Source organism: Myotis daubentonii, chromosome 1 (genome assembly GCF_963259705.1).
Source record: "Myotis daubentonii chromosome 1, mMyoDau2.1, whole genome shotgun sequence".
In the NCBI taxonomy this organism is placed as follows: domain Eukaryota; kingdom Metazoa; phylum Chordata; class Mammalia; order Chiroptera; family Vespertilionidae; genus Myotis; species Myotis daubentonii.
Window position 1 is genome coordinate 108,483,133 of NC_081840.1, and position 13,487 is coordinate 108,496,619.

Genomic DNA, 13,487 nt, shown 5'->3' on the forward strand with positions numbered 1-13,487 from the left:
TTGTTGATTTGTTGATGATAGCCAATCTGACAGGTGTGAGATGGTACCTCATTGTTGTTTTGATTTGCATCTCTTGGATGATTAGTGACTTTGAGCATGTTTTCATATGTCTCTTGGCTTTCTGAATGTCCTCTTTTGAAAGGTGTCTATTTAGATCCTTTGCCCCTTCATGTAATTTCATTCAGTATTCTCACATTGCCTGCCATTTTTGGATTAGTTTTAAAAAGCTTTATGAGCATTTGAATCCACTTCAGTAAACAGTTTATATTCTGTAATAAGGAAGTGTCCAGTAAGAATGCATAGGCTATTTCTTTTTATTAATTATTTTAAACAGTTTTAAAGTAGTTTGTTTTTCTTTTTTTCTTTTTTTATTATTTTATTATTTTTTTAATCCTCACCTGAGGATATTTTTCTATTGATTTTTTAGAGAGAGTGGAAGAGAGAGGGAAAGACAGAGAAATATCGATGTGAGAGAAACACAGATTGGTTGCCTCCTGCACAAGCCCCAGACAGGAGGAGCCTGCAACCGAGGTATGTGCCCTTGACCGGAGGAATTGAACCTGAGACCCTTCGGTTCACAGGCCGTCGCTCTATCTGCTGAGCCAAACTGGCTAGGGCAGTGTAGGCTATTTCAAGCACCAACACTGTCTATACTTTTTTGTCTTTGGCATATTGATGGAACATTTGAATAATTTGAGGCTTGCTGGATGTACTTTAGTTACTTATTGATATTTGGCACATATTTAGTGAGCTCTCTATACAGTTTGTGTTTTCTCCCCTCCCAATGAACTCATGAACTTCAGAAGGTTAGGAACCTTAATAAATGCCTATTGAAGTGAATCAGGAAAATGCTTCAGCAGAGTCTTAAGAGTCTCCTGTCTAGTGCCCCCTTAAATGTGTAGCTTCTAAATGACTAGTTCCAAATCTGTGTTTTTTTTAAGTTGTGGTTTCTAGAACTGCATACTTGCTTTTGAACTATACTTTAGATAATGAGAGAATTTCCACACTCTTTACATGCAGTTATCTCATAATGTGGTGTCAAAGCTATTTTTTTTAAGCATAGTGTTATTTTATAACTAATTTTTAAATAGGGGTTTACTAGGACCTATACCTTTTCTTCCAAACATAAACACATCATGTATAATTTCTTTCCTTTGGGTTTCTGCACTTTTTCTCTCTGTTGTAATTACATTATACCATAGTATGCTTGTTTATTTATTTTTTAACTTTAATTTTTTTGGTGTTTATTTTTGATAACTCCTCCTTTGTCGTATGATTGTGAACGCTATTTTAAAATATCTTTCAAAGTCTTTGTTCCTTCTGCAAACTTAATGAGTTTTATGTTCCATCAATTTGTCATTAATGAAACATTTCAGTATGGAAAGTTCTGAATATGAATTAGTTTATTGAGTTTCAATAGAAATTGTCATGCTATTTGTAAAGAAAAACCAGCCATCAAGTGAGTGCATATCAACCAAGCATATAATCTGTGCTCTAGCAACACTGAAATACACTGATTAACTATGGCCATTTTGGAAGTTTGGGCAACTCTTGAGATGTCACTTAATGCTTTATTTGAACATAAATGTTCTATTTCACAATATTTATCACAAGTAGAGTTTATTAAATCAGTTTATTTTTGAAACTTTCCTAAACTTGATATTTTGTATAATTTAAAATAATCCCAGAGTAGATAGGAAGCACCTAGTAGGTAATTTCCTTGGATATCTCCTGAGTAACTAAAAAGTAAGTTGTTCTAAATCAGACTTATAATTTTCTAGCCTTCAAACTGTTTCTCTTTCAAATGCCCAAATAATTTATAATTTAGTGAATCCTCCTTTTCCGTTATCTCCCATATTCAGTCAATCCTCAATCCCTGTCATTTCTGAGTCCTAAAAAACTTTTGAATCTATTCAGTTCTCCCTGTTCCTTTGGTCAGGACTATAGTTTGAGCAACTACTGTTCACATGTGAGTTAGCCTTGGAGCATAACTGGTTTTCCTGCCTCCTTTCAATCTATCCTGCTCTTGTACCAATTTGTCTCAGTACTGTAGCCAAATTGAATACATTAAAATGCAGATAACAATCTCAGTTGCTTTCTAACAAGTTTTAAAGGTCTTTTAGGATCAGGTCCTGCTTCCTCTTCTGTCTCCTCTTGTCACTCTTCTTGCCACCATTCCTCCTCTTCAACACAAACCCTCCAGGTAAATTAAATTGTTTGCAATTTTCTAAGTGAACTAGTGTCCTGTCGGGGATTTTGCCCATGTTGTTTCCTCTGACTTTCTCATGAGTCTTCACTTTTGCTAACTTGTATTCATCCTTTAAGACTCAGTTTACAAATTACTTCCTAGGGAAGCCTTTGTGCTCTTCTCATGTTCTCTCTGGGTGTTCAGTGATTGTCCCCTTATACCACTGTGTTAGGATTCCCAGCTAGATGTGAGAGAACTTCTATAGAGCAGGGACTGTGGCTTATTTGTCATTGATTCATTGGTACCCCACTTTGGGCCTGATATAGCATGTTGTAGCTTTAGTAGATATTTGTGAGATGAATAAATGAACAAATAAGTGAATGAGATATTCATGTGTATGCTTCACTAATCATTTTTTCCAAAAGTATCCAATGCAAGGCTACTTGATTTTTATTTGAAGCTTGTGTTTTATTATTGATATCCATACTAATTTTTAATACTTTCATGTTTTACTATATATTCCTATTTCATTTACTATGTTAATTTTATTTAGGCATAAATCATTTGTTTGTTTTTTATAATTCTTGGCTTATTTCCTTTTTATAACCTGCTTCAGGTGGAGGATGCACTGTCCTATCTTGACCAGGTGAAGCTGCAGTTTGGTAGTCAGCCTCAGGTCTACAATGATTTCCTTGACATCATGAAGGAATTTAAATCACAGAGGTAAAAGATATATGTAGTTGTACACAAGCTTTGTGCTTAGGATGTTGATTTTGGAGGGAGGATATAGCTTATTCTTGTCTTCTGAAAGATAATGGATGTTCCTTTTGGGGGGTTTAATTTTCGGGATGATGCTTTAATTTGATGTATTGATTTATTGATGAAAATTATAGTCCCTAGATCTTAACTAAAATTTTCTTAGGATTTCATCACAAAACAAGGGAGTAGACTGGTAATGATTAGGCTACTTGCTCTTTGACTTAAGATACACAAATATTCTGGCATGGTTCATTGTTATAAGAGCGTAGCTAACTAATTGGGAAAATGTAGATACATGATGATTTATACTGGTGTATCACAGGTTGGATATTGCTTGGATATTGCAGCTTTAGATATACTGTCTGAGTATCTGCTTGATAGGATTGTTACTAACTGTATATTCTGTTCAAAGTTGTGACCACATGTCTTTGAAATTTCAAATTTCTTTGTATGTTCTTAATTTTGTAATATGCAGGTTGATTTTTATCTATTTTCCTGTCTAGAGAATGTAGTCAGTGTGATTTTTTTTCTTTACTATAGTGCTTCTCAAGTTTGCCAATTTTATTTTTTTTTTATCAGCATCGACACTCCAGGAGTGATAAGTCGTGTGTCCCAGCTCTTCAAAGGCCACCCAGACCTGATCATGGGCTTCAATACCTTCTTGCCTCCTGGCTACAAGATTGAGGTGCAAACCAATGACATGGTGAATGTGACAACTCCTGGCCAGGTCCATCAGATTCCCACCCATGGCATCCAGCCCCAGCCTCAACAACCACCCCAACATCCTTCCCAGCCTTCAGCCCAGTCAGCCCCAGCTCCTGCCCAGCCAGCTCCTCAGCCCCCACCTGCCAAAGTCAGCAAGGTGAGCACTTGGAATACTTTGCATTACATGAAATGCATCCCTAGAAACCACCCTCTTTTGACATTTCCCCTTTATATAAGACTAGATAGACATATTGCAGTGATTTCATCAGAGAAGGTGCAGTAGTCATATCCCTATCAAATGGTTCACATTTACATACCACATATTTAGATCTGTTTAAATCAAGACGTGAACAACCTACAAGGACTCTCTTGCCCCCAACTTCTGTTTATTGAACCAAGAGCACCCCAATAGGTGGAAACTTTGCTTGGGTAGTGAGTGGTACTTTGACAGCACAGGCAGAAATGTTCATCTTATGATCAGATTATGCTACTGGCTACATGGTCATCATTTTACAGAGGCTACTCCATTTACCAGACTAGGTCATTATCAAGCTAAGCAGAAAATTCTGATGACAATGATAATAATAATGGGTGTACTTTATCTAAAACTGCATTGTCTGATACAGTAGCCACATATGGCTGTATAAAAATTTAAATTAATTAAAGTAAATTCAGTTTTTCAGTTGCACTAGCTGCGTTTCAAGTACTCAGTAGCCTCATGTGGCTGGTGGGTATCATCCAGGACAGTGTAAATAAAGAACATTTCCTTCATCAGAGTTCTTTTGGACAGAGCTGGTGTACAAGACTTTGATGTGGAGTTACTGTAACATTAAATTGTCTCTTTTGACAATAGAGATACATGTAGAATGAGTTTTTTTCTATTCTTGCACCTGTTGAGCTAGTATACTTAAAATTGCATGTGAAAAGTTCTTCCTGTATCTATTTTTAAGGCTGTATTTAGAAATTTTGAAACTGAAATATTTGTATGAGAATTGTGAGCCCTCTACACTTCCCACCCCTGCCCGATGTGATTTGAGTTGGGCTGAAATGGCCTGGCCAGAGTGAATAAAGGATATAAGTTAATCAGACACCTTGTTTCTCTTTAGTTCAAACTTTCCTATGTCAAACCATCTGTTCCTGAGGAGAATAAAGACTTTTTTCTTTTTAGCCTTCCCAACTACAAGCACATACTCCCGCCAGCCAGCAGACCCCCCCACTCCCACCATACGCATCCCCACGCTCTCCACCTGTCCAACCTCATACACCAGTGACAATCTCGTTGGGAACGGCCCCATCCTTGCAGAACAATCAGCCTGTGGAGTTTAATCATGCTATCAACTATGTTAATAAGATCAAGAACAGGTTCCAGGGCCAACCAGACATCTATAAAGCATTCCTGGAAATTTTGCACACATATCAGGTAAGAGTTACCCTTTCATCCTGTCTTAACCAGGTCACCCTCTGAGGGCATCTAGTCTAAGAAGAAGTTGAATAAATATTATTGTGTCTCCTAATTCTTACTGGGAATGAACCAGTTGAAAACTATGATAAGTACTTATAAAGCATTTTATTGCTTGGCTTTAATTACCTTATAGCAGGTAGTCAGCATTTTTAAAGTTACTGCTCTGTGAAATGCATACTTATTTATGTGGGAAGTTTATAGGATGACTTGTGTAAGGAGAAATTCCTCTATAATTTTTTGTGTTTATCAATTGGTAGTGGTCCTCTGCGGATTCACAAACTAATTTTAAATATGTTTTAAAAAGGAATTGTCAGCCACCATTTTTCACACTTTCTCACCTTAAAGTTTGCAGTCAAAACAGTTGCTAAAAGTACAGACTTTTTCAAATGTAGCCCAAGTAGGTGACATACAGAGCTCCTTGTCAGAAGTCTCAAAAAATGTGCAAAAGCAGTCATCAGTGCCCCTCCAATATGATCTCTTCCATTTGCAATTTGTCAGAAAGAGCAGCGAAATGCCAAGGAAGCTGGAGGAAACTACACTCCAGCGTTGACTGAGCAGGAGGTTTATGCCCAGGTGGCTCGCCTTTTTAAAAATCAGGAAGATCTGTTGTCAGAGTTTGGACAGTTTTTACCAGATGCCAACAGCTCTGTGGTAAGTTTTATTTAGAAGAACTACACTATTTAGAATTATTTTCTTAGGTAAATTAGGAAGCTGGAATCAGAAGGGAACTTTCTCTAAATGATACTTACTTGCTTTGATAAGAGCATTAATCTCTTTCATGTGTTTTAATTAGCTTTTAAGCAAAACAACTGCAGAGAAGGTTGATTCTGTGAGAAATGACCATGGAGGCACTGTGAAGAAGCCCCAACTGAACAACAAGCCACAGAGGCCCAGCCAGAATGGCTGCCAGATCCGGAGGCACTCTGGAACAGGAACCACCCCTCCGGTGAAGGTGAGAATGAGCAGCAGCTGCTCATTTTGACTTTCAGGAGCAATTCTAATGGATAGGAACCCAGGGTTGGTCATGTGCTTTTATCCTAAGCGTGTAGTCAGTTGGATCTTGGGTATTCAGGTGTATGGCATAGAAACTCAATGCAAAGCTTCTTATCTGGCTTTGCAAAAAAATGTTAGAATACCACTAATTACTCAGATCAATATGCTTTTATGTTGTTAATCCTCAACCAAGAATAGATGTTTTTTTCTATTGATTTTTTTTAGAGAGAGTGGAGAGTGGAGTAAGTGGGGAAGAAACATCAATGTGAGAGAGAGACATTGGTTGCCTCCCACACATGCCCCAACAAGGACTGGGGATTAAACCTGCAACCCAGGTACCTGCTCTTGACTGAGAATCCTATCTGAGACCCTTTGATGAGCAGCCTGGCGCTCAAACCATTGAGAACACTGGCCAGGGCACTATGGTTTTGTTTTTTGTTGTTTTTTTTTTTTAAATATATTTTATTGATTTTTTACAGAGAGGAAGGGAGAGGGATACAGAGCCAGAAACATCGATGAGAGAGAAACATCGATTAGCTGCCTCCTGCACACTCCCTACTAGGGATGTGCCTGCAACCAGGGTACATGCCCTTGACTGGAATCGAACCTGGGACCCTTGAGTCCACAGGCTGTTGCTCTATCCATTGAGCCAAACCGGTTAGGGCGGTTTTTTGAGTTTTTATTTTTTCTCTCTTTGTTATTAGCTGTCATCTGTTTTTTGTATTCTGCTAAGAGTTTCTGAGATGTTAATTTTTCCCTTCTTCTGATTTGATGCCTTGTGCTAAGAAAGATTACTAAGCTTATTGTTTCAGATATAAGTCAGTGGTCTCAGATTCTTCTGTGAGTAAAGTGCCTGTCCTTTTGTGAGATCTCTTTGGTCTGGTGGCCTCTCGTACCCAAGGTTCTTTGTTGGGTTGCCTGATCTTATCTGTATCATCTCAATCTCCAAGGTAAGGTTTTCTGCTACAGCAAAAGGAGGTCTTAAACTACTGTTAGTGACCTGTTATATATAAGGCTTCTTGGTAAACACTGCTAATCTGCCTGCAGAAAGCTGAGCCCACTCTCTTCCTCTTTGATGTGGAGAGGGCTAGGTGTAGGGACTCTGTGTTGCTTTAGTAAATTTTAAAGCAGTACAGAACATGGAAGAGAGGTGTGTCTGCAGTTTTATTAAAGAATAAAAGCTAGTGGAATTTCTAATAAAGAGTATTATTTAAATAAGTAGCAAGCAGGTCAACAGATCTGTTCCACTTCTGAGTTGGTCTTCTGCACGTGATTACCCACAGGTGGAAACACTACATTGGGGTTAGAATTCCTTCCCTACTTTTTGCTTAGGCAGTGTGAGCAGTGGCTATGGCTCCTCAGTGAGTGAGCTCTGGAATGACAAAGGTAAATGTGCTGTTTTCCCCAGAGTTTGTGTGTTTCTTCACAGATAGTTGAGATATAGCTTTTTAAAAATAAATTCTTGCCCTGGCTGGGTGGCTCAGTTGGTTGGAGCATTGTCCCATACACCAAAAGGTGGTAGATTTGATTCCCTGTCAGGGAACATACCCAGGTTGTGGGTTTGATCCCCTGTTGGAGTAAGTGTGGGAGGCAACCGATCAATGTTTCTCTCTTACAATGATGTTTATTTCCCCGTTCCTCTCTCTAAAATCAATTTAAAAAAACAAATGCCCTCCTTCCTTTTTTTAAAAAAGTAAATTTTGCCTGACACTTATGTCATGCCCTATTAATTCCTTTTAAAAAATCAGTCTTGCCCTAGCCTGTTTGGCTCAATGGTGAGAGGGTTGCCTTGGACTGTAGGGTCGTGGGTTCAATTCCAGTCAAGGGCACATGTCTCGATTGCAGGTTCCATCCCCAGCTCATGCAGGAGGCAACCAATTGATATGCCTGCATAATGTTTCTCTCCCTCTCTCCCCTTCCCTCCCTCTCTTCTCTCCTTCCTATTCCCTCCTTCCCCTTTCCTTCCTCTTTCCCTCCTTCCCTAACATTCTCTCTAAGAAACAATGGAAAAAATATCCTCCATTGAGGATTAACAAAAAACAATTAAAAGGCCAGTCTTAAATTGATCTGAATGAATATTGCTGACAAGATAGTTATTTCTTCTATTAGAAAAATATACTATATTCTCTTCATGAATTTACAGACATTCTCTTCTGCCTCCATACTTTTGGCCCATGGGAAAAGTAGAGAGAATATTTGAGGAGTAGAATGATCCTCTGGGGGAAACAAATAGAGAAGACGGGTGGAAATCTTACAGGGTGTAAAGCAAGTTAGTACTTGAATTCTCTCATTTGTTGCAAATTATTAATCAACGTTGGTTAATAAGGAAACCATTGAACACGTGAAAATAATAGAGGCATCCACCCTTTAAATTTTAGCATGTTTCTATTTTTCCTATTTTTGCAGAAGAAACCCAAACTTCTCAGCCTAAAGGATTCTTCTATGGCAGATGCCAGCAAGCATGGTGTAGGAACTGAATCATTATTTTTTGATAAGGTGAGTAAATGAATGAATTAGATTTAATACCGGCCATTAATACCAAAAGAAAATCACCATCCTCAAGATTTTTTTTAGAGGCATCAAGCTGTTTAGGGCTTTCTACTATTTGACATAGTTTATAAGTTGTAGGTCCTTTCAGTGCTAGAGAAATTGTAGCATTGTCTACTTTGATTTTGTGAAATGGTTTGCAACAAAATACTGCATTTTTCATGGTGGAAGACAGTTTTAATAAAACACATGATATATTAAATACTCTCAAAAGTTTTTGGAGCCCCCTGTTGCAGGTGGCCAGGTCTGTACATTGGGGAGTGTCGGTGCACCAGTTGTGGAAGGCTTAAGATGACTCGTAATCTTCTAATTGCTTGTGATACTTATTTGCAGAATCACATATAGTGTTCCTGGGGATTCTGATTTAGTTTTCAAAGCTCCCCAGGTAATTCTAATGAACAGCCTGAAATGGTGATCACTGGCTTAAACGGTATTTTAGGGTGTGTGTGTTTGACCTTTCTCCTGTGTCTGACTTCCTCCTTGGAGCCAACTTGATGATTAGTAGGCTACTTTCATCAGGGTGGCTGGCAACTGTCAGACTTCTCACTGGCGGGAGCCAGCTTGGATTGATCTGCTGGTGATTTACTCTGTCTTGCAATTGTGGGTTTTTGCAAAAGGGCGAACGACTTATTATCTCCATTATTGGTGCCTCTTGATCTCATCTCTCTTAAGCCTGCTTGTGCCTGTGTGAGCTGTTCTGCAAAAAGTGGAGACTCTGACTTGAATCATTTCTGAGGGCTGCCTGGGCACTTGATGATTCTAATCTAAGGCAAATAAAGAAGTTCAGGTCACAACCAACAAATATCAAGGAAAGTGTGGGGGTAGGGGGGAAAAATGAGTTCAATTTTTAAAGAGGAATGGTATCTTGTGGTGGTTTTGTTTGTTTTTCACTTACTGATTTTAGAGAGTGGGGGAGAGAGAAAAAAACATCGATTTGTTGTTCTACTCATCTATACATTCATTGGTTGGTTTGTGCATGTACCCTTACCAGGGCTCAAACCCACAACCTGGGATGATGCTCTAATCCTGGCCAGGGCTGTTGTTGTTTTTGAGTACTACTTCTTTCTTGGAGATATATACTGAGTTAGGTGTAGATGAAATGTTGGTTGGGAAATGCGTTTAAATGAAACCAAATTTACTATATATCAGCGATTCTCAACCCCTTTGGCGGTCGAACGACCCTTTCACAGGGGTCGCCTAAGACCATCCTGCATATCAGATATTTACATTACGATTCATAACAGTAGCAACATTACAGTTATGAAGTAGCAACAAAAATAATTTTATGGTTGGGTCACAACATGAGGAATTGTATTTAAAGGGCCAGAGGTTGAGAACTACTGCTATATATTAATCATTAAGGCAGGGTGATTATATGGGGTTCATTAGAGTATTCTGTTTACTCTGTGTATGTTTAAAAGCTAATAAAAATAAAAGTAAATATGGTATATAGTACAGCAGTGAAGTGCTCTTTGACCTTTGGCTTTGAAGGTAGATATTTTATTTATTTATTTATTTAAATATATCTTTATTGATATCCGAGAGGAAGGGAGAGGGAAAGAGAAGATAGAAACACCAGTGATGAGAGAGAATCATTGATTGGCTGCCTCCTTCATGTCCCTTACTGGGGATCAAGCCCACAACCCAGGCATGTGCCCTTGACCGGAATCGGACGTGGGACCCTTCAGTCCGCAGGCTGATACACTATTCACTGAACCAAATCAGTTAGGGCATGAAAGTATTTTATATTGTGTTTACTGATTGGTAGTTATGAATAGTATATGGGAGCCTGGAGAAGGGGTTGATAAAACCACATGGTCTGCAATCCTCCAATAAAGGAACACAGTGCTAAATACTTACTTCTGAAATTAAAACTTCAGCTTGCTCATCTAGCCAGGCTAGTTTTACTTTGTCTATGCCATTGAACAGTTTTAGATTTTTGGGTATTAAAATACTTAATATTATAAATGTAAGAAGGAAAATAATTGGGTCAGAGGACACAAGTATCTTATTTAAAAAGATCATTATTTAAGATTACCAAAACAGTGTTGACAAGATTCTTGCTGTAAACATCTGTTAGGAGAGGAAACAAAAACTTGAAGTACTCTGATTTTGGTTTGGAGAATCAAGAGTATGAGAAGGTAAATGTCTTACTTCAGGATCTCATTTTGAAAAATTTTTTATTATGGAAAATTTTAAACATGTGAAATTAATTAAAGAGAAAAGTAAACTGACTCCTCATTACCCATCATCCAGTTGCTAGCCAATATTGCTGCTTTCATGTGTGCTCTCATCCACCCCAAATTGCTTGCAGACAGCACCCAGATATTATTTAATTCAGTTTCCTTTTAAAATAAAACCTTTTTTTTCAAACATAATCATTAGCACATATGAAAATGTTAATGTTAATTCCTTAGAATCATCAGATAACTTCAAATTTCCTTAGTCATTTAAAAGTAATCTCAGATCGCTTCATTCCCCACTTAATCATTCTCTTCTGGTTGTCTCCATAAGGTTCGAAAGGCTCTGCGGAATGCAGAGGCCTATGAAAATTTCCTGCGCTGTCTTGTTATCTTTAACCAGGAGGTGATCTCTCGGGCTGAGCTTGTGCAATTAGTCTCTCCTTTCCTGGGGTAAGTAGAGTTGAGGGGCCTTAGCTCTGATGCATGATATGGAATTGAAATAAACTTAGTTTGTGAGAGTATATGATAGGCAAAATTAATTTGATTGTGTTAGGTCATTTGGCTCATACAATGTCAAGAGTCTTCTGGAAAGTCTTCTATTTCAACTCTAGAGATGAAAAAAATTAGAGAGGCCATTGGCTAGCACTAGTGGTAGTCTCCTGATCCCCTGTTCAGTGTAGGATGTTATAGAGACCAGTCTATTCCAGGATTCTAGAGTCTTGATTGTATTTGACAACCAAAAAATGATCTTAATACTGAAGCAATATCCCTGGCTTTGTCTGATTTCGGTGCACTCTTCTATCATCACCTTAACTGACTGTAGAACACTCTGTAAGAAAAGGGGAAGCCAAATGCTTAGAAGAAATAATTGCCATTGGACTTTGTTCTTGGTAGCAAAGTTCTGACTTAACACCAAATAGTGGTAGTAATATCTCAGAATAACTGCACCATGCTTCTAATTGCTCACCAGTTTTTTGTTTGATTTTTCAGGAAATTCCCTGAATTGTTTAATTGGTTTAAAAACTTTCTGGGCTATAAGGAGTCTGTACATTTGGAAACCTTTCCAAAGGAACGAGCTACAGAGGGCATTGCCATGGAAATAGATTATGCCTCCTGTAAACGGTTGGGTTCCAGCTACCGAGCCCTCCCAAAGAGTTACCAGCAGCCCAAGTGTACAGGACGGACTCCTCTCTGTAAAGAGGTAAGGCCTTCCCCAGAAAGGAACAACCCTGAAACCTCAACTTTCTCTGGAAGGGAATGGTCCTAAGGATCAAGAATTTATATCAGTGAAGAAATCAAGATATCTCTCTCTCTCTCTCTCTCTCTCTCTCTCTCTCTCTCTCTCTATATATATATATATATATATATATATATATATATATATATATATATTACGTGTGTGTGTGTGTGTGTATTTATTGATTTCAGAGAGGAAGGAGAGGGAGATAGAGATAGAAACATCAATGATGAGAGAGAATCATCGATTGACTGCCTCCTGCACACCCCTTACCGGGGATCAAGCCCACAACCCGAGCATGTGCCCTTGACTGGAATCGAACCTGGGACCCTCCAGTCTGCAGGCCGACACTCTATCCACTGAGCAAAACCAGCCAGGGATCTGTCATTTTTTAAAAGAAAATGTTTTACGCTTATATTCAGAACCTTTTCCTTACTCTAATATATGATGTAAACTTGCTAAAGGGGAAGCTTGTAATGTTAAATGATTCTTCCTTCTCCTAGAATTGTGTCTTTTTATTGAGAATATTTACTTGCCAGAAAGCTTTGTTACATTTTTGTTTCAATTTCTGTTCTATTACCTAAAGGTTTTAAATGATACCTGGGTTTCCTTCCCTTCCTGGTCTGAAGACTCCACCTTTGTTAGTTCCAAGAAAACTCAGTATGAAGAACATATCTATCGTTGTGAAGACGAACGCTTTGAGGTACAGCTTCCTTGATCATTTGAAGTTTGGGAAAATGGGAGATGCTAAATAAAATATCTTAAATACTTATCTGTGAGGGTTTACTTTTAAGACTAAAGTGTTAGAGGTTCATGTTCTTTTGTGGTAAATGCTTGTTGTACTTACCATACTTTAAGAGTTTGTCAAACATGTTAGTAATATTTTTATGGCAAATGTGACTTATCTAGGCCACTTTAACCCTTTTAGTTGAAGTTATCAATTGGTAGCTGAATAATTTGAAATTTTTTTAAAATATATTTTATTGATTTTTTACAGAGAGGAAGGGACAGAGGGATAGAGAGTGAGAAACATCGATCAGCTGCCTCCTGTACACCCCCTACTGGGGATGTGACAGCAACCAAGGTACATGCCCTTGACCGGAATCGAACCTGGGACTCTTCAGTCCGCAGGCCGATGCTCTGTCCACTGAGCCAAACCGGTTAGGGCTGAATTTTTTTTTTTTTTTTATAAATTGCAAGGTCTTTTTTTTTTTTTTTTTAATATGCTTTAATTAATTTCAGAGAGGAAGTGAGAGGGAGAGAGAGATAGAAACATCAGTGAGGGGAGAGAATCACTGATCGACTGCCTCCTGATCAACCCAGGCATGGGCCTTTGACTGGAATCAAACCCGGGACCCTTCAGTGTCAGGCCAACGTTCTATCCACTGAGCGAAACCAGCTAGGGCTAATTTG

General features: G+C 38.4%; 1 protein-coding gene across 12 annotated transcripts in view; it reads left to right on the forward strand.

Annotated features, from left to right (window-relative positions):
• Positions 1-13,487, forward strand: part of SIN3A (SIN3 transcription regulator family member A) — an 86,738-nt gene that overhangs the window by 38,255 nt on the left and 34,996 nt on the right. For 9 of the 12 annotated variants that reach the window (XR_009447573.1, XR_009447571.1, XM_059656373.1 and 6 more), the window contains 9 exons: positions 2,805-2,911; positions 3,527-3,809; positions 4,821-5,072; positions 5,613-5,765; positions 5,908-6,066; positions 8,514-8,603; positions 11,169-11,287; positions 11,828-12,038; positions 12,661-12,777. Coding sequence is in view for 10 of the 12 variants with exons in the window: in XM_059656373.1 (XP_059512356.1) it covers positions 2,805-2,911; positions 3,527-3,809; positions 4,821-5,072; positions 5,613-5,765; positions 5,908-6,066; positions 8,514-8,603; positions 11,169-11,287; positions 11,828-12,038; positions 12,661-12,777 (1,491 nt within the window). In the remaining 2 variants the exon portion in view is untranslated. The remainder of the gene's footprint in view (positions 1-2,804; positions 2,912-3,526; positions 3,810-4,820; positions 5,073-5,612; positions 5,766-5,907; positions 6,067-8,513; positions 8,604-11,168; positions 11,288-11,827; positions 12,039-12,660; positions 12,778-13,487) is intronic. The other 3 variants (XM_059656418.1, XM_059656428.1, XM_059656437.1) reach the window with 3 other exon arrangements.